This window comes from Ochotona curzoniae, unplaced genomic scaffold (genome assembly GCF_017591425.1).
Source record: "Ochotona curzoniae isolate NIBS_2020 unplaced genomic scaffold, NIBS_Ocur_1.0 scaffold_2683, whole genome shotgun sequence".
NCBI classification, from domain to species: Eukaryota; Metazoa; Chordata; class Mammalia; order Lagomorpha; family Ochotonidae; genus Ochotona; species Ochotona curzoniae.
The window spans coordinates 710,975-736,880 of NW_024467100.1; the positions used below are offsets into that span (position 1 = coordinate 710,975).

A 25,906-nucleotide genomic window follows, 5' to 3' on the forward strand; every position below is an offset into this window, starting at 1 on the left:
CTTGAGGAGGGAACCAGTGGATGGAAGATCTTTCTGTCATTCCTTCTCTCTAAACATCTGACTTTCCAATAAAAAAAGCAATCAATCATTAAAAAAAAAATCAAATGTGAATAAAGGGTATCTTTACAAATGTACATCAAATTTCAGGAAAGATGTCCACCCTCGTTACTATACTAGCAGGCCTTGACTTTTTCTTTCTTTTAAATAATAAATTCATTTTATTTTTGATGATGTTTACGTAGTTGAAAGAGAGACATGCCCATGTGGATCGCCAATTAGGGTGTTGAAGGGTCAAGGGATGGGAGAAGTGGATAAGACCATTATTTTCAATCTCCTTTTATCTTTCTGTATCTGGGGAAAATGGGGAGAGAAGGTGACAGGGCCGCACCCAGCAGCCCAACTGCATCAGTATCCCGGAATGGGGAACGGCCACCCGATGTCATCCCCGGGCACCCAGTGTGGAGCATGTTCCGAGGATACTGCTTAAGTGATTTTGATGGTTCTGAGATGCCTGATTCTGTGTGCCAACCAGTGCGGAGTCTGGCTCAGTCCATCCCCCACATCAGCCCACACACACACACTGGTGGTTGTGGTTGCTGGGCCAGTTCTGTCCCCAGCCTCAACTCATACACAAATCAATGGGTGCTGCAGCCCAGCCCAACCCTGCCCACCACGTACTCAGCCTTCACCCATACCAGCAGGAACTGCACCCTAGTCAGAGCAACTCCCAATAACCCTTACAGGGCCTGGCCTGGCACAGGGTCAATTCCTGTGCATGCAGGAGACTGGTCCAGTCTGTCGCACATCCTGTTCGGCATTTATACACATCAATAGGTGTTGTAGGTGTTGGAGTGTAGCTCAGCCCAAACACATCTCACTACACAGCCCACATTCATGCTGGCAGGTGCCACCCTCTATCTATCCATGCCTACCTCTAGCCATGGTACTCATGCTCACCAGTGGGAGCTACAGCCCATCAGAGGGGTGTCCACAATTTCCTACTAGGCCTGCTCCCAGCCCCAGATCTTGCACTTTGCAGGTAGTTCTAAGCTAGTCAATGCTATGATAAAACCCAACCAGCCTGCACTTACTCTGGCTCATGATTGTATCAGTGGATATGGTCATGACTGGCTCTTGTCCTAACCCAGCTCTCATGCAGGCCAATGGATCTTGTAGCTCTGCTCAGCCTGGTCTGCCTTCCTCTAACCAGCAGGAGCAGTGGCCTAGAGGGAAGCCCCTGTATCTTTCCTACTGGGCTTACTCTTCATCCTGGGTCTTGTGTGCTGGTTGGAGCTGTGGCCTAGACTGCAATGGCTGTCTCACCTCAACATTCACCAGCGAGTGTTGCAGCCTGGCTCAGCCCAGCTTGTTCTCAGTTCCAGCTCATGCTAGTAGGGGCTGCAGCATAGCCCAGCCAGCCCCTCAGTCCCCATCCTAATGTGAAGTGGCTGGTGTTGTGACCCAACCTGGTCTATCCTGCACCGCTACCCTGGCTTTCATATCTGCTAATGGGTGTTACGAACTTGCCTGACCTGTCCCCAGACCTGACCTTTAATGCGTCAGGATCCCATATGGGCACCAGTTCTAATCCCAACAGCTCCACTTCCCATCCAGCTCCCTGCTTGTGCCCTGGGAAGAGCAGTCGAGGACAGCCCAAAGCCTTGGGATCCTGCACCCATGTGGGAAACCTGGAGGAGGCTCCTGGCTTCAGAATGGCTCAGCTCCAGCTGTTGCGGCCTCTTGGGAAGTTAACTATCGAACAGAAAATCTTCCTCTCTATCTCTCCTCTCTGTACATCTTCCTTTCCAAGAAAAATAAATAAATCTTAAAAAAAAAACCAAAAAAACCTGTCGACTTCCATTGCATTTCAATACACTAACAAAAGGGACAACATAATTGGGTGTGAAAAGCAACAGACAAAAAAGATGTCTTGCCTTTACAAGAAAAACAAAAGTCTTAAAAGAAATTAGACATAAGCTAACCAAAGAAACAAAAGTGGGGTGATGCAATGGCTCAATTCACTAATCCTCTGCCTGAAAGTGCCGGTATCCCATACGGACCCTAGTCTGGGCCCCAGCTACTCCAGTTACCATACAGCTCCCTTCCTGTGGCCTGGGCAAGCAGCTGAAGATGACCCAAAGCCTTGACAACCTGCACTTGCATAGGAGACCCAGGGAGCTCCTAGGTCCTGGCTTCAGATCAGCTCAGCTCCAGCCACTGGGGAGTGAACCAGTAAATGAGGATCTTTCTTTCTGACTCTTTTCTGTAAATCTGCCTTTCCAATGAAAAAAAAAAAAAACTAAATCTTTTTAAAAACTATGCAAGATTTCCTTTCTCTGAGGAAAGTCTTGGTTTCCAAGGACAAGAGAAAAGATTCAGGATTCCAGCAGGTAGAAGGAGAAACTTTGACATGATTGCACTGGTGATTCAGGAAGAAAACCATATCCTAGATTTGAGTCAACAGATCCTGGTCAAATCAGCTAAAATTTATTTAACATGTTCCTAGCCTGGGGTCATGTGTTTTAGGACAACACCAACAGCACTTTCTCTTTCTGGGCCAACATGTGTGGCTTTCCTTCCTTCTAACAAATCAGGTTGGTTGCCTAATTTGTGTGCAGCATCGTCTCTCAATGTCATCAGTGAGGTGCATGAGTTGGCAACTCCACCTGCCCAGACTGCCAATGACCTCTCCAAGGACTGACCTCCATCACTGTCCAGAAACATTGTAGGCGTCTTGACCAGGTTTCTACCCACACGCTAAGCAGGGGCCCAAGCCTTTAGCCAACTTCTCTAAATTTGGCTGCCTGCTTACAGATTTGAAGGGGTGTTTTCCAACATATGCAGTTTAATAACTCATGTGTATGAAGGTTTAAAAAAACAACAGCGATATTCTACTGTCTATGGTGCTCTTCACAGATCCAAGGGGCGTCTTAGTTGTAAGGTTGCTAGAGTGAGGAAGGGGCAAGAGAAGAGAAGCTGGCCCTGCAGACCCCTTCAGGGGATGGATAACGTCCTGGGGAGAGCTTAGGGATTGTGCCCACAGTTGACTACTTCTAGGTGGCCTTAAAAGCTGCGAATGACTAAGCTCTGCTCCATAACCTGCCTTCTGTCTTGTCCCCTCAGCTGAACTGGACACACAACTGCACTTCTGTCCTCACTTGGTGGCTCTGCTTCTGAATGACTGGGGTGTAATAGCACTTGCATTGAGGCTGGTGTTGTGGTGCAATGAATTAGGTTGCAATGTATGACACCAGGTCCCATAATTTTGAGTCCTGGCTACTCCACTTCTGATCCAGCTCCCTGAAAATGTACCTGGAAAGGCAACAGACAATGGCCCAGAGCACTCAGACTCCTGTCACCCACATGGGAGGTTCCTGTGTGCTGGCTTTGGCTGGTCCAGATCTGCCTCTTGTGGCTACCCAGGGAGTGAAGCAGTGGATGGGAGATCTCTTTTGCTATCTCTCCTTCACTCTGTCTTTCCAATAAATATGGAATTTTTAGAAGTTTCTTGTACCACTGAAAGGATTGTAGGTGGAAGTCTTCTTCATTTCTGTGGGCCAGCGGCCATCAGATTAGCCAGGATGGCTGCCTACAAGTACATCCGGGAGCTGTGCAGGAAGAAGCAGTCAGACGTGATATGCTTTCTGCTGTGGGTTCGCTGCAGAATCTCCAGCTCTCAGCGCTACACAGGGCGGCCCAACAAGGTGTACAGGGTACAAGGCCAATATAGATGGGATATAATGTCCTATATAGAACTGTTGTGCACCATGGTGGCTACATGCACCCAGTGCCAGAGGGTATAACTTAAAGCAAGCTTGTCCATCATGGAGTTAACCAGCTGAAGTCTGTACGAAGCCTGAAGTGTGCAGGAACGAGCAGGGTGTCACTGCGGGCTCTGTGAATCCTGGATTCTTACTGGTTGGTGAAGATTCCACATCCATCAATCCGTTCCACAAAGCATCAGAAGAAACCCTGACACCCCAGAGGTCACCAAGCCAGTCCACAAGCACAGGGCAATGCACAGACTGACACCTGCAGGCCTCAAGAGACGTGGCTTTGGAAAGGGCCACAAGTTCCACCACATCATTGGTGGTTCTTTTTTTATTTTATTTTTGAAGATTTTATTTATTTTTATTGGAAAGGTGGATATACAGAGAGGAGGAGAGACAGGAAGATCTTCCGTCAGATGGTTCACTTCCCAAGTGGTCGCAACGTCTAGGGCTGAGCCAATCTGAAGCCAGGAGCTCTTTCAGGTCTCCCATATGGGTGCAGGGTCCCAAGGCGTGGGCTGTCCTTGACTGCTGTCCCAGGTCACAAACAGGGAAGTGGATGGGAAGCGGGGCTGCCGGGATTAGAAACGGCGCCCATATGGGATCCTGGTGCGTGCAAGGCAAGGACCTTAACCACTGTGCTATAGCATAACCACTGTGCTATAGCATGGGCCACTGTTGATGGTTCTTGTGGTGCAGCCTGGAGAAAGTGCAACACCTCCAAAGTAGAAAAAAGAGGATATGAAGAAAGAGCTCCCAAATTCGCAAGTGACATTCAAGCCAGGCAATTTCGCCCCGGTTACGATAAAGAACAACGCATAGAGATGAACAGAAGCAGAGATTGTTTTTTTTTTATCCCCAATCTCTCTTCTCCAAGAGGACTTAACAAATATTTGTAGAATTCTTCCCATTTTATAATGTGTAAGTTTCGTACAGGTGACTGGCTTTTATCTCCATCTACGAGCACTGATTGAATTCCTGCTTTCTATTCCTTAAATATTTATTCCTCTATTCTGAGACTTGCCGACTCTAGGCAAAAAAGCTTTGATTGAGTCAATTATATTCATGATGGCATGAAAATGCGCTGTAAAAACAGGGCCCACTTTTCAGTGTTTTTGGAGTTGTGTAGGTGTCTTTCATTCATCAGAATCCCTAGATAGTCTCTAAGTCTCCGACTCCTAGAACTTTCATCTCCAAAGCTAATCTGGGGGAGGGTAACAGGAACACCAGCGAGCTCTGGGGTATTGTGTGGGTGTGTCCCCAGACTCAGCGGCTCAGGTTTGAATCCCTGGCGGCTGTTAGTGCAGAGGAAGTAATTAAGATAAATGAAGGTGGAGGGGGGGCTGATATCAAAGGCTCAGTGTCCTCATCTTCAGAGAGCATCTTCTTTCTCGAGCATGCACCGTAAAGATCATGTAATACAGGAGTATCTGCAAGCCACAAAAGGAACCCTCACCAAAAACCAAACGCGCAGCACCCGGATGATGACATTTCACTCTCTGACACTGGACTATGACAAGTAACAGGCCTGTGGTCTCTTGTCTCGTATAGCGACCTGAACCTTCTAAGGCAAGCACATGGCACACTTCAATTCGGAGCTGACAATGAAACGCCTCTGGATGCAACTGGATTTGAGTGAAATCTAATTTAGTCCTGTGTAATGTACGTCTTTAAAAACAATATTCTTAGAAGGGCACCAGACCACCACTGTGGCATTAAAGAGAAGGTTAAAGACTTAGGGCCAGCACGGTGGCCGGCATTGCTTAGAGTCCTGGCTGCTCCACTTCCCGTCCAGCTCTTGCTAATGACCTGAGAAAGCAGCAGGGGATACACCTGCATGGGAGACCTGGAAGAAGCTCCTGGCTCCTAGCTTTGGATCGGCCTAGCTCTGGATGTTGCAACCATCTGGGGGAGTGAATCAGTGGATGGAAGCTCTTTCAGCATCTCCCCTTCCCTGCCTTTTCCCTCTAACTCTGCCCTTCAAATAAAAAATAAAATCTTAAAACAAAGGCTCAAAAAAAATCAAAACCTGTTTACCCCTTTTTAGTAGTCATAAAATTAATATATGGTATGCAGTATGAGGGATGGTAAGTGGTCTGCAGTTTGTTTTCAACCATACTAAATCCAAAATATTTATATTAATGTATAGACTGATAAACATACAAATGGGAAAATGTAAATTTTTCTATAATATTTAACTGAGACAGATAGATATGCTGAGTTTGGGGCACAATGTGATAAGTCATAGTAAATACTAAAACAGCAAGTTCAACTGGGAACTTCCAACTGTTACTAATAGCATTTTAAAGCTGAACTTCCCATAAAGCTGAGATGCTGCTGTCTGAAACGGAAGACAAGGCACACACTCCCTGACAGTGCTTGGAGAAGAAGGCTCCTGGGTCAACACGAGCGGGTGAGTGGACTGACAAAGGCAGTCAGCCATTTCTGCTGGGCAAGGCCCTGGACCCTGGAGAGGAGCAGGGCTTTGTACACAAATCCGCGGAATCTGAACCTCATGTCTGGGAGATCTGGAAAAACTCCTGACTTTGGATCAGCTCAGCTCCAGCTATTGAGTCCATTTGGGGAGTGAACCAGTGGATGGAAGATCTCTCTCTCTCTCTGTAAATCTGCCTTTCCAGAAAAAAAAAAAAAACTTAAAAAAATAGGGGCCCAGTGCGGTGGCCTAGTGGCTAAAATCCTTGCCTTGCACGTGCCAGGATCCCATATGGTCCTGTTCATGTCCAGTGGCCACGCTTCCCATCCCGCTCCCTGCTGGGACTTGGGACAGCAGTTGAGGACGGCCCAAAGCCTTGGGACCCTGCACTCGCCTGCATGTGGGAGACCTGGAAGAAGTTCCTGGCTCCTGGCTTTGGATTGGCTCAGCTTTGGCCTGCGAGTGTCTACGGAGTGAATAAACAGAAGATCTTTCTCTCTGTCTCTCCTTCTATCTCTGTATCTGACTTTCCAATAAGAACAAACGTCTTAAAAAACATTTAGATTTATTGTAACTCTTTAGCAACTTGGTAATTCACACCCAAGACATTATACATATTTCTATGATTTCACCCATTAATTCAAATTGTGGACTCTATTGTAGAACAGTACTCCTAAATGATGGAAATTTGGTACATAAAATTTATTGATTGAGAAAAAATGAAAAAGCTATTCTCACTGGAAACTAGCTGTCATGTACTTTCCGTGTGGAATTTAATGAGCTGTTACTAAAATTATCATTATAAAGATGTCTTTAAAAAAGATTAAAAAAATTATTTGAAAGGCAGAGTTGGAGAGGGGGAGAGAGAAATGCGTCGTCGGCTGGTTCACTGCCTGTCTGCCCAGCAGCCCGTGTGCATGGCCTCCCCGGGTGCTTGAAGCCCACCAGTAACCAGAGGGCAGGAACCAGCACTTGCTATGGGCCACAAGGCCCGTCCCTTCCAATGTCCACAAACCACTCGGTTCACTTAGCAAATACTTACTGAAGGTTCACAGCAAATCCCGTCCCTTCAAGCAATCGCTCTGTTGGGTGGAAGAGGCAGAACACTGTAGCCGGACAGCGTTCGGGGATAAAAAGCAAGGCAAGAAGAACGTGTGCACTCTCTCTATGCGAGGAAAGGCACTGGGCGCGGTGGGAGGACGGCTGCGATGGCCAGCGTGGGCTGACCAGCGTGGGCTGACCAGCGTGCGCTGACCAGCGTGGGCTGACCAGCGTGGACTGACCAGCGTGGGGTGACCAGCGTGGACTGACCAGCGTGGGGTGACCAGCGTGGACTGACCAGCGTGGGCTGACCAGCGTGGACTGACCTGGCGCTGGGATTCGCCAGCCCTGCAGGCGCCGCTGCAGCCGGCGGGGGGCGCGCGAGGGCAAGGAGCGGGCGTCACGTGACCCGCCGGGCGGGAGGAGCGGCGCCGAGTTCGTCCGAACACCTTCCCCGCTGAAAGGCGGGCGGGGCCGAACACCAAATAAACGTCTTGGGAGAGCTTGGGGGCGGGGCCGAAGCGTGCGGACTCGGCCGAGGCCGTCCGCCCGGTTGGTTTTTCGGTTGCTGAGCGCCGGAGCCCGGGCGGCCTGCGGTCGGGCTGAGACGCGCGGAGCAATGGCGACCTTTGTCAGCGAGTTGGAGGCGGCCAAGAAGAACTTGAGCGAGGCCCTGGGGGACAACGTGAAACAGTAAGAGCCTCTGGGGCGCAGCCTGAGGGCCTAAGGCGCCTGTGCCGGCCTGGCCTCGGGCTTGCCTGTCGCCCCGGAGCCGCCCCTAAGCGCCCGAGGCCTGGGCAGCCTCGCGTCGCGGCCAGGCCTCTTGGGCACGCTCGGGGCCCGGGCGGGCGCCCTGGCCGGGGACTCGGTGCCCGGGGTGGGGCGGGAAGGCGCGCACCTCATGCCCAAGGGCCTGGGGAGCCGGGGCGGATCCCGGTGCTGGGGCACCGGGTGCGCGAGTCCGCGGCTGGCTAGCCCTGGGAGCCGGAGTCCGACGGCGGCTGGGCCCAAGCGGACCCGGAGCAGGGTGGCACGCCCCCGAGGTCTTCCTGGAGGCGGAGGCTTGGCGTCTGTGTGAACTTGTCAGGCATTAGTGGTAAGCGCCTTGACAGCGGTCCCTCCCTCCAGGAAAATAATAGGCACCCAAGCGCCACTACAGTCGCGGTGATGGTAGCAGCAGTGGACATTTCAACGCCTTTGCGCGCTGCCCGCGTTATCTGCTGCCAAGACAGATGCGGATAGATAAACTCTATCGATCGATCGACCGATCGGCAGAAAGAGACCCAACAAGTTCAGGACTCAGAGCCGGGCTTGGGACCGCCCATCCCTGCCCCGCAGCCGGCCAGGGGTTCTGGGGGACCCCAGGACGCACAGTCAGCTCTCCCCTGGATTCTAGCAAGGGACGCAGTCTGATCAGATGCTGAGTGGCCAGCGGTCATCCCAATGTCGGGCCGAGGCCGCAGCAAGTCAGAGCCCGGGAGAGACCAGGATGGGTGTGGAGATTCTCCCAAGGCGGCTACAGTTTGATTTTTCAGAAACGCAGGGAGCGCCCGTCGCCGTTTGGATGACAGGTCCAGAGGTGCTGCCGCCAAATGGCTTCTGTGGGGTACATCTTTGCCTTGTGCGATGGATGCCTGCTTGGAAATGACGCGGTGGAGGAGAGAGATTGGGGATAAAAAACAACCTTTCCTTCTGTTCATCTCTGTGCGTTGTTCTTTATCGTGACCGGGGCGAAATTGCCTGGCTTGAATGTCACTTGTGAGTTTGAGAGCTCTTCATATCTGATTTTGAGGCCTCAGAGGTGACAATCTGCTTTTCGTCTTTAGGAGGCACCCACAGGTCAGACCAAAGCTTCTGTGGCTTCCCCATCGTTACTTGTGTAGTTGTGGGCGTGTGTGGACTCCCACAGGTGCGGTGTTCCACCTCAAGTTACCTCTTACTGTGGGTCTGGACTGTTGGTCTCTTTGTGTTAGTGAATTAAAAATCCTTGGTTATTTTACTAACTAGAACTGCTAGCTCTCCCTGTCATCAGTCACAATAGCTCTGTACTTTTGGGATTCTGACTGGTCAAACTTACATTTTTTTTTTTTTCTGTTCCTTTTCTTAAAGTTATCCCGGGAAACCCTGTTTGTGTGCATGATGGCCTCCGAGCAGAAGCAATGCTGACCCCCTCCCCGGACCAGCACCCATCACACCCAGCTCAGGGCTGGCAGGAATGTTTTTTGAAATTGGCATTCCCTTCAGAATGCCAAAGCCGGCTCTCTGAGGTTGATTTAACCCCAGTGCTGAAGCTGTCTGGTACATCCTTGGCCCAGTCCCCTGTAGCAAAGCAAGTCAAGGGGATCTTGGTGCCAGGAACAGCTAGTGGTACAGTATCATCTTGTAGAGCGTGCTTCTTCCAGTCTCTCACTGTCCTTTTCCCTTCTGCTTAAGAAGTGCCCCATGAGACTGGTGTGGCAGTGTGGGAGGTTAAGTCCCCACTTGCAGTGCCAGCATCCTTTATGGACACTTGTTCCTGTCCCAGCTGCTTCACTTCTCATCTAGCTCCCTGCTTGTGGCCTGGGAAAATAGTGGAGGATGGCTCGAGGCCTGGGTCCCTGCACCCATGTGGAAGACCTAAAGAGGCCCCTGGCTCCCAGCTTTGGGCCAGCTTAGCTCTGGCTTTTGCGGTCATTTGGGGAGTGAACCAGTGGATAGAAATTGTCCCCCCCCCCAACCCCCCCCGTAATTCTCTTAAGTTAAAAAAAAAAAGTAAAAAAATTTAATCTTCAAAGAAAGTGCCCCTTGGCTGGCTACTTTTTTTTTTTTTTTAACTTTATTGGAAAGGCATATTTCAGAGAGAAAGCGAGACAGAGAGAAAGATCTCCCATCTGCTGCTTCACTCCCTAAGTGGCTGCAAAGGTCTGAGCTGAACTGATCCGAAGCCAGGATCCTGGAGATTCTTCCAGGTCTCCCATGTGGGTTCAGGGTCCCAGGGTTTTGGGCCATCCTGAATTGCTTTCCCATACCATGGGAAGGAGCTGGATGGGAAGTGGAGCAGCCAGGACGTGAACTGGTGCCTATATGGAATCCCGGCATGTGCAAGGTGAGGATTTAGCCACTGAGCCACCATGCTTAGTGTAGTTACAAAGAACTAACTACTTTGTAATCCCACCAGGCAGGCATTCCCCACGTGTCTTCCATGAGCTGCTCTGCTTAGGCTTGTCACCTGCCCATCCTGGCCTTTGTAGAGGTTAAGCAAGAACATGACTGTTGTGGTGGTGGGAAGCAGCCATTTGCCCATGCTGAGTCCGTCACTCAGCCAGCCCAGGGAGCCAGCAGCAGGTGCACAAGTGAGAAGGCAGATCCTAGCCGTTTGGCCAGGGAGCTTGCCGTCTGAGATGACAGAGAGCCTCCTGTTGCCAGAGCTCGCTGGGAGATCCTCGTCTTGGGCCTAGCACAAGTTTGGCTTGCTCCAGATGCCCGGGGATTATGTTTGTTTCTCAGAAAATAGCGACACGGGCCTTTTAAAGTGTGCTTCCTGTTGAGGGCTTCTTTGATTGGATAGAAAATTTAGTGTTATTTTTTTTTATGTTGGTGGCTTATCTTGTACTTCGAAGGAAAAAAAAATGTATGAAAATGTCCTCTAGTGGGAAGTTATTATTGCCTAAGGAGTAGATGAACATCAGGTGAGAAAGGCACCAAGCCCTGGAGCAAAAATCCTGCATCTCTGTGGAGTGGAAAGGCCCTGTGAGAGAAGGTGGGTCCTCGGCCTGGAGCTGAGTTTGGATTATAAAAAGCTGCTGCTTTTCTCCTGGGGAGAGAGAAAGCCCTGGAAGCTGGAGTTTAGCTGCAGTTGCATATTTACAAAGATACCTGTTGTGGGGAGGGTGAGGGCAATGAGATCCTTACACCACCTTGCATCTTCTATAGAAATCTGTTTCTTGGTTAGGAACTCAGGCGCCGTAACAGGTAGGTGAGTCTGAACTGAAAGTGTGGACACACGTGTCGAGTAGTATTCTTTGAACGAGAAATAGCTTTTTTTCTTTGTTTTTAAAGATTTATCTATTTATTTGGAAGAGTTCAAAAGAGTGCTTCTATTTGCTGGTTCATGCTCCACGTGGCCACACTAGCTGGGGCTGGGGCAAGCCAAAGGCAGGAGCCAACAGCTCCCTCCAGCTCTCCCAGGTGGGTGGCAGAGGCTCAGGGCACCTGGGACCACGTTGCACTGCTTTCCCAGGCATGTTAGCAGGGGGCTGGCCTGGGACTGGAGCAGCCAAACCTTGAACTGGCATCGTGGGAGGTGGTTTTACTGGCTGTGCCACCACGCCAGCCCCTAGAAGCAGCTTTCTTAAGCCGTGATGAGAAATAATGTATTTTATTCCTAACAATGCTATTAAGGTATAAAAGGTTAATTTTTTTCTTCTTACTAGTTGCCTAGTCACTATTATTATTAGGTACTGGTTTTCACTTTCAAAAACATCTAGTTTCTCCGTATCTGTAGAGTTTTTTGTTTGTGGTGGGATGTTTAGAAACTCAGTTGTTAAGCCAGCTAGAAAAACACTTGAGTGCTGGGCCTGGTTCAGTGGCCTAATGGCTGCAGTCCTTGGCTTGAACACATCTGGATCCCATGTGGGCGCTGGTTCTTATCCCAACAGTCCCACTTCCCATCCAGCTCCCTGCTTTTGGCCTGGCAATGCAGTCGAGGAAGGCCCAAGGCCTTGGAGCCCTGCACCTGTGTGGGAGACCCAGAGGAGGTTCCTGGATCCTGGCTTTAGATTGGCTCAGCATCGGGCTGTTGCACTCACCTGGGGAGTGAATCAATGGATGGAAGATCTTCCTCTCTGTCTTTCCTCCTCTCTGTATATCTGACTTTGTAATAAAAATAAATAAATCTTAAAAAAAAAAGAAAAACATTGATTCTTCACAAGAGAAAGCTGTCCCCAAGGGTGAGTGTTAATGGCCAGTCCCTGGCATGAAATATGGCCTTCTGGGGGAGAGTGTCTCTCCTAGAAAAATGACAGGAGCCAGTGCTGTGGTGTAGTAGGTTAAGCCTCCACCTGCAGAGCTGACATCCCGCATAGACACCAGTTCGTATTCCAGCTGTTCTATTTCTGATTAGCTCTCTGCTTGTGGCCTTGGAAAGCAGTAGAGGACAGCCCAAAGCCTTGGGACCCTGCACCCACATGGGAGACGTGGAAGAGCTCCTGTCTCCTGGCTTAGGATGGGCTCAGCTACAGCTGTTGCAGCTACTTGGGGAATGAACCAGTGGACGGAGGATCTTTCTCTCTGTATCTCCTTCGATCTGTAGATCTGCCTTTCAAACTATAAATTTTTTTAAAAAGAAGGAAAAGAAGGAAAGAAGGAGGGAGAGAGAATGAAGGAAGGGAAGAAACAGGAAGGGCACGCTGACAGTGAGAAGGAAAGGGGTGGTGGTGGGCAGAGAGGATGGAATGACTTAGGGGTCCAGTTCACGACTACCAGTCCCTTTTCGAGGGCGCCACGTGTCTTATTGCTAGTGTGGCGCTTTGCTGGGCGCGCCAGGACAAAATGTCACACCCTGAGTTCATGTAACAGCAGACGGTTCTTCTCTCAGTGCTGGAGACGGAAGCCCGAGAGCCTGCTGGAGGAGCACCCTGCCCCCGGGGAGGACGGCCATCACCCTGTCCTTTCCTGTGTGTCTGCCTGGTGTCCCTCTCTCTGTGCCCCATCTCCTGATGAGACATCGGTCATATTGAATGAGCATGGGTCCATCCTAACAGCCTCATTTTAATGACTCCTTTCAAGACTCTGACTCAGCACCGTCCTGCTCCGAGATGCTGCGGTGTGAAGGCAGATGTTGGGAGCCCAGCTGGGCTGTGGCGTTGGGAAGGCAGGTGTCTTCGCTGGGAGCTGGAGCCGCCAAGGTGAACGGGGGAGTAGCAGCAGCCGTGCTTCTGTGTCCTCTTACTTCCTCCGCAGATACTGGGCCAACTTGAAGCTGTGGTTCAAGCAGAAGATCAGCAAGGAAGAATTTGACCTTGAAGCTCACAGACTTCTCACGCAGGACAATGGTAAGATCAAGTTCTGGGGAGAGTTAGTTTATTGCTTTCAGGTTTTCCTAGATTTTCAGTGAAGTTTTTTTCCCCCCTATTTTTAAGGGATAAAATTTTGATTTTTATTGTTTACGAGGTTATCGCAATACTATGGATATGAAAAAAATTAAGAGTAAAGGATAGAATAGTAAAAAAAAATAATGATAATGGATGTAGTAGGGGACAGAAAATAGTGATTTTCTTATGTTGAAAGTTATTTTGTGTTTGACTTGTGCTAATCTTCCCTTTTTCAGTCCATTCTCACAACGATTTCCTGCTGGCCATTCTCACGCGCTGTCAGATTCTGGTTTCTACACCAGGTAATGGAGCAGAAGTTCTCGCCGTGGAGTCAGTTAGCAAAGCCGCGGAGCAGTGGGTCATCGCTTCCTCTGAAGGACACGTGTTGTGTCTGATGTGACTTGTTCAGTGAATTGCCCATGCCAAAAACATTTTTTTTTGTTGTTTACTGTGTAAATAGAAATTCTTCTGCAGACCCTTTTTAGGGGAGATTTCCTGCGTTTGTGTTGATTTTTGGCCTCTGCATCAGCTCAAGGTCAGATGGCTTAAGTCAATGGGAAATGAGAGACTGGGAGGTGAGATGGAGAAGGTGAGGGGAGCGAAGAGAGGGCTGTTTGTGTTAGGAGTTAGTGTTGGCGCATAAAGGAGAGGTGAGTCACAAAGAAATGAAACCACAACAGGTGCTGGGAACCTGGACTTGCACTTGAACTCTTAGGTAAGATATTAGCCCTTGAGAGGGGAGAGCTTGGGCAGGTGGGTCTGGCACATTGCTGGAGAACAGGGTGAAGGGAGTAGCCAGCAGCGTGTCCATGAAGTGGTAGAACTAAGCTTCTCCCTTCAGCCTAAGGAATAAACAAACACCGATTCCTCCAGCTGTGCTTTGAAGCTTAAGTGGTGGATAAAGTTACAAATAACCTGTTTCAAATATCATACTTTAAGTGGTTAGTTAAAAACAAATACTTGGGCCTGGCGCAGTGGCGCAGTGGTTAAGGTCCTCGCCTTGCACGCCCGGGATCCCATATGGGCGCCGGTTCTAATCCCGGCAGCCCCACTTCCCATCTAGCTCCCTGCCTGTGGCCTGGGAAAGCAGTTGAGGACGGCCCAAAGCTTTGGGACCCTGCACCCACGCGGGAGCATCGGCCGTTACACTCACTTGGGGAATGAATCATCGGACGGAACATCTTCCTCTCTGTCTCTCCTCTCTGTATATCCGCCTTTCCAATAAAAATAAAATAAATCTTCAAAAAAAAAAAAAAAAGACTTGAATACCCTGAAAACTTCTCCCTTGATGAAAGCTGTTCTGCTTTGTGTTAAAGACTTAAACTCACAGGTGCCTCGTGCATGTGTAGATTATGACTCAAAAATCATTGCCTCAAAATGACATTAATTTTTGGTAGTAACAAATGGATACTCCCTGTTAAAAGTAAAATGTTGTTTTCCATTGAGGCTGGATTGTATCTTTTTCTAAGCTAGGTAGAAAAGATCATGTATGTACATGGTCTGCACGGCCCTGCAGGTTGAACCTCAGAGGCTCTGCTAGGTAAGGAAACAGTTTAGAAGCAACGAAAAACACTGAGGCTTTCTCCAGCTAGTAAGTGGAAGTGTTTGGACCAAAACACTGAGCTGACTGCTACTGAAAAGCTTCGGTAGCAGGTGCCGGCCTCAGGTGAAGTGTCGGAGCCATGGGGCCACCGGGCCTTTCCTTCGCCATCCTCTGTGGGGTCGGCACACTTTCCAGTCCTCATTCAGCACAAGTTGCACTGAGTAAAAGAATGAGCCACGACCGCCTGACTCTTAGCCGGTGACCTCTGGGTATGCCAGTGGCTGCTGAAGAAGAGGGGCTGGCCCTCCCAAACTGGTTTTCCTTCCCCAAACATCAAAATGCTAATACCATTTTACTGGGATTATAGGTGGCTTTTTCCCACCCACCCCATTTTAAATTTTCTTTTTCTCACATGGACTGTAGGGACTTATATTAATTCTTTTTCTTTACAGAATTTTGGGTGTCCCGCCCTCTCTCCTTTCAAGAGCCACCCTACCTCCTGGCTCTCTCTCGGGAGGTGCTTTCCGTCTCCCTCGTCTTTCCCTGCTCACCTGGTCCCTTCAAAAATAACACTTCTCCATCTGCAAAAACAGAACAAAAACAAACAAGAAAATATGTTCATAATGTTAGAAAGAAAAGGCTTTATGAAGAAAAGCTTCTTCGTTTTGTGCTTTGTTCTTCTTTTGGGACCTCCATAGCCCCTCTGAGGTGACCCTGCACTTTAATTTTCTTTAGACATTTTTTCCTTACTATACACTGTTGTACACAGACCCCAAACTGAAGCACATGAGTTTATGACTTGTGCACTTGAGTGTTGTAGGGAGTCCATCCTTGGCGTGAGAGAAGGAATTTTTCGTGGATGATGTTTGAGACTAGGCCTTGTATTGATTCTGTTTTCTGCCTTCAAGATTCCTCTTTGTTTTCTCAGTAACCTGATCACCAATTCCAGATTGTGGGTTCTGCTCGGCAGGTTGGCTTGTCTTCGCTTCCTTTGCCATTCTGCTTGCCTAGGTTACAGTCCCTAGGTATCTGCTTTGTGTGCAAGTGTCCCCTTAGTGCCACGTTGGACTGGTTGAGATTTCATCTCATCTCCTGCCTTCTTTTTTTTTTTTTTTTAAAGATTTATTTATTTTATTGGAAAGGCAGATGTGCAGAGTGGAGGAGAGATAGAGAGGAAGATCTTCCGTCTGATGATTCACTCCCCACATGGCCGCAATGGCCAGTCAGTGCTGAGCCGATCTGAAGCCAGGAGCCAGGAACTTCTTTCCAGGTCTCTCACGCGGGTGCAGGGCCCCAAGGCTTTGGGCCGTTCCCTGGCCAGAAGCAGGGAGCTGGATGGGAAGTAGAGTGGCCGGGATTAGAACTGGCGCCCATATGGGATCCCGGCGCATTCAAGGCAAGGACCTTAACCATTACGCTATCATGCCAGGCCCTGTCTTCTTTTTTATCTTCATTGTGTGAATGCGCCACTTACCTTCCTCTGTCAATTTTAGTCGGGTCTTGAAGGAGAGAGGAGAAAAATATATACACTTAGTTCAGCATTTTAGATTAGGAAATTCTGCCCTACAATTTCTTTGTTATTTATTTTTTATTTGAAAGGCAAATTTACAGAAAGATTAGACAGAGAAAGAGGGAGAGAGATCTTTTATTTTATTGTTCGCTCCTCAAATGGCCATAATGACTAAAGCTGGGTTAGTCCAAAGCCAGGAGGCAGGAACTTCTTCCGGGTCTCTCACATGCCTACAGAGGCCCAGGAGCTTGGGCCGTGTTCCACTGCTTTGCCAGGCGCATTAGCAGGGAGCTGGACTGGAAGTGGAGCAGCTAGAATTTGAACTGGCACCCATATGGGATGATTGCCTCACAGGCAGAGGTTTAACCTACTATGCCATGGTGCTGATCTGCGCTGCTTTTATAATAATGTAAGTGCTGCTACTGATCAATAGAACATATAGTAACCTTTAATTAAAAATGTAAACAAAAACCTTTAAAAAGATGTATTATTATTTTTAATTTACTTGAAAGGCAGCGTTACACAGAGAGAAGGAGAAATAGAGGGAGGAAGGGAGAGAATGAAAAATATATCTTGCACCTGTTGTTTTGTTCCCCAAAAGCCACAATGGGTCAGGAGCCAGGAGCCTCTTCTAGATGTCCCACATGGGTGCAGGGGCCCAAGCACATGGGGCATCTTCTGCTGCTTTCCCAGGCCATTCACAGATAGCTGGACTGAAGGTAAAACAGGCTCATCCTGAATTGTTGCCCACATGGAATGCTAGCATTTCAGGCGGAGGATTAACCTTATACGTCACAGCATCATCCCCCAAAATTCATTTTTTCTGTGTAAAATTTGACTTTAGTTAGAGGTAAAATTTATAATTCTTTTTTATAGAAAGTGAGATTTGAATATATACCTTTCTTAAAATTTCATTTGACTTCTTAAGCATTCCATTCCTTTTTAGTCCTAGGTAAAAACAAGTTTAGTATCTCATAGGCATTCTTATTTTTCCCTTCTGGTTATTATTTTGCTGTCTCCTAGAGGGTGCTGGATCGCTGCCCTGGACAGGAGGTTCTGCAGCCAAGCCTGGAAAACCCAAGGGAAAGAAAAAGCTCTCTTCTGTTCGTCAGAAATTTGATGTAGGTTGTCCTGCAGTGTGTTGGTAATGACCGATTTAGGTGCTGGGGTAAAGGAACCATCTGCAGTTTTCAAATGAATACTGGAAAAGCTGGTAGGAGAGTAGAAACAAAGGCGTTGGCTAGAAAAGGGTCGGAAATGTCAGGATTCTTGGTTGGTGTCACTCAGATATTAATATTTAGCAGTAGGACCTGTGAGTTTCAGGGACCCCAAGAGTGGCCCTTTGCCTCTGTCCCTCGTCCTCGGAAGGACTTGTGCTTGTCCTGTACCTCTGCCGCATCTCACGTGGCGGACCTCTGTCCCAGAGGCTCCTGTGGCCTGGCAGCCTCTCATGTCTCCCAGAGAGGCTCAGCTGTGCCCTGGGTCTTTCTGGAAGCAGCAAGTAAGCTGTGAAAGCATTGGGCAATTACGTTAGTGAATATTTCAGAATAATTTATTTTTTTCAGTTTAAAGCAGGCCCTTTTATAAGTTTGGCTGGTAGTGTCAATATTTCTGATGATGTTTGCTTTAGGTTTCATGTCAGTGACCAGATTCAGTCTAGAAGGTGTCAGAATCTGGACACGCCTGGCTCCAAAGGGCCTGCTCACTGTAACATCCAGTTTATACTTGGGAAATGGAAAAATAGCACTGTCATCTTGTAATAGAGAGACAGTGTGATGGAGTCTTGTGTGTTGAGCATAAGTTGGAGCTCCCTAGGACCTGTTTCCAAATGATAATGATGGGCAATATGCAAGTGCTGTTGGAATCTGTCAGAAAGAGGTGAAGGTTTTACAATGAGAAAAGATTGAGAAAAAACTGCTGAACCTACTAGCATGACTATGCCTTCCATATAAGTTCTCTGTTGAGACCTGGGAGAACCAATAGCACGTATATGGTTCTATGATGCAGCATCGCTTTGGAGTGCTTGGTACCAGACCTGTCACTTTGCTTGTTAGGCTCTTGAAGGCCTAACTCCAGCATTGACCAGGTGTTTTCAGAACCTGTCTACACAGCTGCGCTTACAGTGCTCTGCCGTATCTGAACACAGCACTAACTCTCCTTCATGATTTTGAGCACAGCCAAGCATTTTATGTTCAGGGTACTAAATAAAAGAAACCAAGCTGCATACCATCATAATTCCCTTTAATTCATGACCTCATTATTACCATGGAGGGGCATGCAAGCTGAGATTATTTGTGTGTGTGTGACCCTGGTGGTATGTGATGGTGGCATCGATTGGTAGGATATCAAATCTAATAACATGTTTTATTACTTGCCATTAGAATGAATAATTCTGGACAATTTGCTTTCTTACAGCATCGATTCCAGCCTCAGAATCCTCTCTCAGGAGCCCAGCAGTTTGTGGCAAAGGATCCCCAAGATGATGATGATTTAAAACTGTGTTCCCATACCATGATGCTACCCACCCGCGGCCAGCTGGAGGGAAGGATGATCGTGACCGCCTATGAGCACGGGCTGGACAACGTCACGGAGGAGGCTGTGTCCGTTGTTGTCTGTGCGGTGGAGGTCGGTGTGCTGCGGGCAGAAGTAATTTTTCTGTCGGAATGTGATGAGCTGGTTATGATGTTTAAAATTGATGCTGCCAAAAAAGCAAAACAAAAGAACCCAAATGTCACTCTGACTTCACAGAATTTTCATCATTTGTGTGTGTGTGATTTTTGAAGGGAGAAGTATGTACCGCAATACAGTTGCCTTCAGCTGTTAGGCTAACCTTTTCAGAATGGTTGCATAACACCTCTGCTTGATCTGATATTTGTCAATAGTGGATGGTTTAGAAGGAAAGAAGTGAGATTGCGTATCCCAGGGATGACCTGTTTGTGGTGTGGGGAGCACCGGACTTGGTGTCTGCACTGTGGAATGCTTGTCTCGGCACACTCACTCATCCACTCTATATTTCCTTTCTTAACAAAATACACATTGAATTATAGGATGTACAGGTGCTGTCAGGTAACACTGGATGATTCCTTTCGATTCTCTGAGCCTGTCTTATGAAGTTAGAAATGTGAATTGGGTCTTGAGTAGAAAGGCACTGTAAACTGTACAGGGCATGGTAAGCTGGCCTTCCTAATGTAACTGAGGTGCTTTGCCCAGTCCTGTTCCCCTTTTAGCCAGGGTAGACTGGGACCACCGTCACTTCCTGTTCTCACAGAAGTAGTCAGTCCTTGTAAAGCTGAAGATTTTCAGTCACTCATTTTTTGGTGCGTTTCTATCCTGTGTTTGTTGTTTGTGTGGCATTTAAGAGATCCAGAGTTGTTTACACGCAAGGATTTGGGTAGTTTAGACATAATTACTAACAAACACCAGACTTTGTCCCAGTTTAGACCAAGTTTCCAAATAGTTGACTTTTTTTTCAAGATTTATTTATTTGAAAGGTAGAGTTACAGAGAGAAGGAGAGCAAGCAATTCCATGTACACGTTCATTCCTGGGATGGTGCCAGGTGAAGCAGGAGTCTGGAATTCCATGTGTATCTCCCACATAGATTGTAGGGGCCCAGGGACTCGGCCTTTTCCCACTGCCTTCCCACGTGCATTCACAGGGCGCTGCATCAGGAGTGGAGCCGTGCGGGCTTAAACTGGCACAAGTATGGGATGCCAGCCTTCCAAGAAGTGTTTTAACCTGCCACACCACAACACAAGCCTGTGTTCTCTTTTGTAAAAAAAAAAAAAAGTATTTGTTTTTTGCACTTACATCTTGCTGAAGCCGTGAGTCTAACCACGTCTTCCATGTGGTGGGAGGGAGCCGGCTGCTTCCCGGGGTGTGCGGTGGTAGGAAGTGGGATCAGAAATGAAGTAGCGTGGATGCGCACAGGCACTCGCATAAGGGACGTGCATGCCCCAACTGATGACCTGACCACTACACCAAACACACACCCCTGTACTTGTATCTTATTTAAAGCTCTCTAGGAATTATTTTTGAAAAATCCAATTTAGAGGTACAGAGCCATTTAAGTGTTGTATAGAGCAAGTCCATCTTAAACAGAGCTAAATCAAAGTAGCATGCCCTGTCTTTCCCATACTCGCCTCTCCTGATCCAGCTCTGTGGCTGCTTAGGGAACATGCATTTGGTTCTCATGTGCGGCAGCCTGTCCCTCATGCCCATCCGAAAGTCAACAGGCATTTTGTAGACAGAGGAAGTTTCATGTTCTGCTTTTAAAAAAATAAAAAGAGGCTGCATTGTTTTTTTTTTTTTCTTGTTTTTTACAGAATCACCTTAAAGATATACTGACATCTGTCGTGTCAAGAAGGAAAGCCTATCGGTTACGCGATGGCCATTTTAAGTATGCTTTCGGAAGCAGTGTGACCCCACAGCCATACCTGAAGAATAGCGTGGTGGCGTACAACAGCCTGATAGAGAGGTAACTGAGCTGCTCTGGCCTTTCCTCCTCTCCTTTGCTCGGTGGATGCCAAACAGCCGATGATTGTGCTTCTGTTGGTGTAAAGCACCGTGATCGTAGTGTGGTTGCATTTCCTGAAGTCATCCTTGAGGGCTAGCTAGTGACTGAGCTGGGAACCCTTCTTCCCAGAAGTCCCAGAGCGTGCCTGCTGCCTGTGGGTTACGGAGCAGTTCTTGGTGGCTCTGATGGTGCCAGCCTGGCAAGGACGTGGACCTGTCCTCCATCAGCAGTAGCAGGACGGGGTTTGCGGAGAGGCAGGGGGTAAGGAAGTGTGATCTTTTTTTCCATGTCCTCACCTGGCTCTTGCAGCCACAGCTCACGACCATGATGGCGGTCACGGGTTGCACTTGACCCCCTGCTGTGCTCATCTCTGCGAGTCCCCGTTCCACTGATACTGCTCGCACATCTCTGCTGTCCTAACCCTCTCCTGACCCTTTATGAGGTCACCTCAATCCATGTGCTGCCTTTCTCATTCTGCCAGCTCCCTTCCTCTCCTCACCCCTCCTGTTAGTCTGAACTTAAAGCTGCCAGAAAAGGAACTAATAGAATTCTCATGGTTACTGAAGTCCATGTGTTTTCTCAGTCCTGGCCTTTGTTATCTGGGTGCCTGGTTCATAATGGTGAAGAGACGTGAACAGATGACTGGTACATATTCAGAAAAAGAAGTGTGATCTGCAAGCCAACAGCAGTGATGCTGGGAAAGAGATGGCAGGAAGGGGAGGCAGGAGGTGATGGGTGAGGAAGTAGGAGGGCTGGCTGGAGCAGGCAGTGTTGGCAGCCCCAGACAGGGTATGCCAGCATCCTTCTCACAGCTCAGAAGGCTTCCCTGGGGTCACAGGTCCCATTTTGAAGGAGGCCATTTTCAGTTGAGCTGCTTAGACAGCTTTGTGTAATGATTTGTTGTATAAATCACATAACACATACCCATTTGGGATGACTCTTGTCGTGGGGGAGGGGAGGGGCTTGTGGGAAGCAGCATTTCCGGCCCACTGCCACTCCGGAGCCCTTTCTTACGTCCCAGGCTGGTTGGTCTGGGGCAGGCTTTGGCCTCCATCGCTGCTTGTTCTAACAGAGCTGCTTTTGTCTGATGCTCCTAACCTGCACTGGCGTGCAGCAGCGCTCTGCCCCCAGTGACTGCCTGCCGAGTGACCGAGTGACCGCCTTGCTCTCTGCCTTGCCCTTCCCGTACTGGCCTCAGAATCCCTCGGATGGCTCCTGCTGTGTGAGGATGGAAGGACGGTGCCTGACTGACCTCCCAGCCTGCTGTGTGTCTGGGCTGTCTTGGGGACACTGGCAAGCTCGAAGTTTTCCCACCCTCCGCTCCTGCCTGTGGTCTCTGTGTTCGTTCTTGTCTTCCTCTTGATTTTTGAACAATTCACCTTCCTGTCTAGGTCACTCGTTGGCAATTTTATATTCTTTTAGGTAAGAGCTATTATTTTTCCAACTGGAACTTTTTTGAAGGGCAGGAACAATTGAGGGTCAGTGTCTGAGCTGAGTGTTTTAACGTCGTGACAGAAGGAGCATAAACATAGCGGTGTTCCATTGGGTTTCCCACCTGCTCTGTATTCACTGAATGCCTTTCTAATTCACTGTAGAGGGATCTGTATTTGAAATATAAGATGTATATTCCAGCAGGCCATTTGTAGGGGTTCAGTTGTCTTCATTACAGATACTGAGATTCTTTCTGAAAACGTGATTTTCAGCCCTCCAGCCTTCGCTGCCCCCTGCGCCGGTCAGAACCCAGCGTCTCAGCTGCCCCCTGATGACGCCGAGCAGCAGGCTGCGCTGCTACTGGCCTGCTCCGGGGACACTGTGCCCGTGTCTCTGCCCCCCGTGAACATGTACGACCTTTTCGAAGCTTTGCAGGTAACTCTTGGCTTTAAAATACTAGAGTTCATTCCAGTTTACTCAGATGTAGGGATACATTAAAAAGTAAGCCTGTGAGGATGTTTATTAATTTTCTTTTTTCACTTTTTGGCTTTGTATGCTTTAGCTGACATACAGAGAGAGAAGGAGAGACTGAGAGGAAGGTCTTCTGTCCGCTGGTTCACTCAACAGCCAGAGCTCAGCTGAGCCAAAGCCAAGTGCCAAGAGCTTCTTCTTGGTCTCCCACGTGGGTGCAGGGTGCCAAGACTTTGGGCTATCCTCCACTGCTTTCCCAGGGCACAAGCAGGGAACTGGAATGAAAGAGGAGTAGCCAGGACTTGAACTGGTGGCCATGTGCAAGGTGCATACAAGGTGCATACAAGGTGAGGACTTTAGCCATTAGGCTACTGCACTGGGCCCTATTATAATTTTAAAGATTTGTTTGTTTAGGGCCAGTGCAATAGCCTAGTGGCTAAATCCTTGCCTTGTATCTGTTGGGATCCCTTATGGGCACCAGTTCTAAACGAGGATGCTCCACTTTCCATCCAGCTCCCTGCCTATGGTCTGGAAAGTAGTCGAGGACGGCCCAAAGCCTTGGGGCCCTGCACCCGTGTAGGAGACCCAGAGGAAGCTCCTGGCTCCTGGCTTCAGATCAGCTTGGCTCTGGCAGTTGGGGTCCCTTGGGGAGTGAACCATCAGATGGAAGACCTTTCTATCTATCCCCTTCTCTCTCTCTAAATTTGCCTTTCCAATAAAAAAATAATAATAATAAAATAAAAGAGTTACAGAGAGAGAAGATGAGCCTGAGAGCTTCCATCTGCTGGCTCACTCTTCAAAGGGCCACAGTGGCCGTAGCAGAGTCAATCCAAAAACAGCAGCCAAGACCTTCAACCAGGTCTCCCATGTACCCTGGTCATCCTCTGCTGCTCTTCCTAGCCTTAAGCAGGAAGCCTGATTGGAAAGTGGAGCAACCAGGAGTTGAACCAGATTCCTACAGGATGTTAGCACTGCTGTTGGTGTATCAGCGTGCCAATGTGCTGGCTTTGTATTTTTTAGTGTTACTGGAACCTCCGTGTTCAAATCCCAATTCCTCCTCATCCTTTACCTCTCCTTGCACCTGTTGCAGAACCTTATTTCCTTTTCTTGTTAGCTGAGCTAGTAGCCACTAGGTTGGAATTTAAAATTTATCTGTTGTGTTCCCATTGTGTTTTTGCTGATGTAAACCCTCACTTTATTGCATATGTGGGAAAACCAAGTGTCCTAAAGTGTAATTGGAGACATGGTGATTTATCATCCCAGGTACACAGGGAAGTCATTCCTACCCATACTGTGTATGCCCTTAACATTGAGAGGATCATCATGAAACTCTGGCACCCAAATCACGAGGAGCTGCAGCAAGACAAGGTCCACCGGCAGCGCCTGGCCGCCAAGGAGGGGCTCTTGCTCTGCTAGGACCCTCGCCCAGCCCAGGCCGAGCTTTTGGGTACACTTTTCAAGGCTGAAGTGTATAATGTATATATAACCTTTCCTATGGAAATGTGACATTGAGTACATTTTGTGTTGCTACTGTGAAGCCACGAACAGGAATCTAACTTTGCCAAGGGCTCCTATTGCTGAATGCCTGTGCTCCCAGTTGTGGGAGCAGGCACCGACCACGTCCCGTGCCAGGAATGGACATGTTTTAGCATCGGAAGCTTAGCACTTGACTTGCTAGGACAAGGAAGCTGTTGCAACTTGGTCTCCAGGCTCAGCAGGACATGCTGTGCTCACTGACATCACAAACGCCAGATCTGGCAGGCCCCAAGTTGCTGCCATTCTGCTGCATCCTGCGTGTGCATCTGGGTTGAAGTGACCTGCACAGTGTTAATCACATCAGCTCCTCGAGGGACCAGTTTCCTCTGTGAACACCTGAGAAATGTATCATCACGACTCTACCTATGGAAAGTATAACTTGGAGGTGCTGTGCAATTTGATACAATAAAGTTATGCTTAAAATCAAACTGAACTCTTGGAATACAATTAATCAACCTTATTAAACGTTAATAACTAGAGTTTTTGGCCTTTTTTTTGGGGGTGAATATGCCAAAGGATTGGCAGATTCTTTTGTTGTCATTATAGAATATATTTTAAGAGCTCCATGAATTGTATTTATGCTTGGTAACACTTCCTATGAAATGCTTCCACCCTTTCAAGTGATAAAATGAAAACAATTTACATGTGACAGTGTTACTGATAATTAACTGTTTTTTTCTTTTTAAAGATGTTGCTTCTTACTGAAGAGTTAGTGTTGATGGATAAATTAGAATATAGATGCATTTGTGTAGGATATATAGATGTGAACATATGGTTCTTATATCTGGATGTGTTTGAATTTGTACTTTGACGATGACAAATAAATCTTTTGGAAGAAAACTTGCTTGTCATTGAACATATAAGGAAGCCCGCCTTCTATGGAGATAGGGAAAGCATGGCTACATGAGATCTGGGCCGAGGCTTCAGAAGAACGTAGGAAATGAAAAGGATTACAAAGCGTGCCCCAGTGAAGCTGTACCATCTCTTCCAGTGGATCAGCAACTGGATTTCAGTTCCTGGCACACGCCACCAGGAGTTCTAGGTGAGACAATAATTAAGAATTGTTAAAGTTGGGAGGAATTCTCTGTCAGTGAACACTGTGACTTATTCTCAACCAACCTGGGCTTCTCTGGGAGATGTTAAAACTACAGAGCTGGCCTGGCGTAATAGCCTAGTGACTAAATCCTTGCCTTGCATTGGCCAGGATCCCATATGTGTCCTAGCTGCTCCACTTCCCATCCAGCTCCCTGCTTGTGGCATTGGGGTCCTGCACCCACCCATGTGGGATACCCGGAGGAATCTGGCTCCTGGCTTCAGATCAACTTAGCTCCGGCCATTGTGGCCATGTGCGGAGTGAACCAGTGGACAGAAGATTGTTCTGTCTCTCCCTTTTTCTGTAAATTTGACTTTCCAATAAAATTAAATCTTTAGGGCCCAGCGCGGTGGCGCAGTGGTTAAGGTCCTCGTCTTGCACGCCCGGGATCCCATATGGGCGCCGGTTCTAATCCCGGGAGCTGCACTTCCCATCCAGCTCCCTGCCTGTGGCCTGGGAAAGCAGTCAAGCACAGCCCAAAGCTTTGGGGCC

The 25,906-nt window shown here is 48.3% G+C and overlaps 1 protein-coding gene and 1 pseudogene across 1 annotated transcript; both read left to right on the forward strand.

Moving 5' to 3' along the window:
- The first annotated feature begins 3,581 nt into the window (after positions 1–3,581).
- On the forward strand, positions 3,582–5,178 carry LOC121171525 (annotated as a pseudogene).
- A 2,593-nt stretch (positions 5,179–7,771) lies between these two features.
- On the forward strand, positions 7,772–25,158 carry TADA1 (transcriptional adaptor 1). The gene is made up of 8 exons (XM_041003332.1): positions 7,772–7,938; positions 13,186–13,277; positions 13,553–13,618; positions 17,393–17,490; positions 18,785–18,994; positions 20,693–20,844; positions 22,587–22,749; positions 24,049–25,158. Exons 1-8 carry the CDS (start codon positions 7,865–7,867, stop codon positions 24,199–24,201), a joined length of 1,008 nt encoding a protein of 335 aa, XP_040859266.1. The 5' UTR covers positions 7,772–7,864; the 3' UTR covers positions 24,202–25,158.
- The last annotated feature ends 748 nt before the right edge of the window (positions 25,159–25,906 follow it).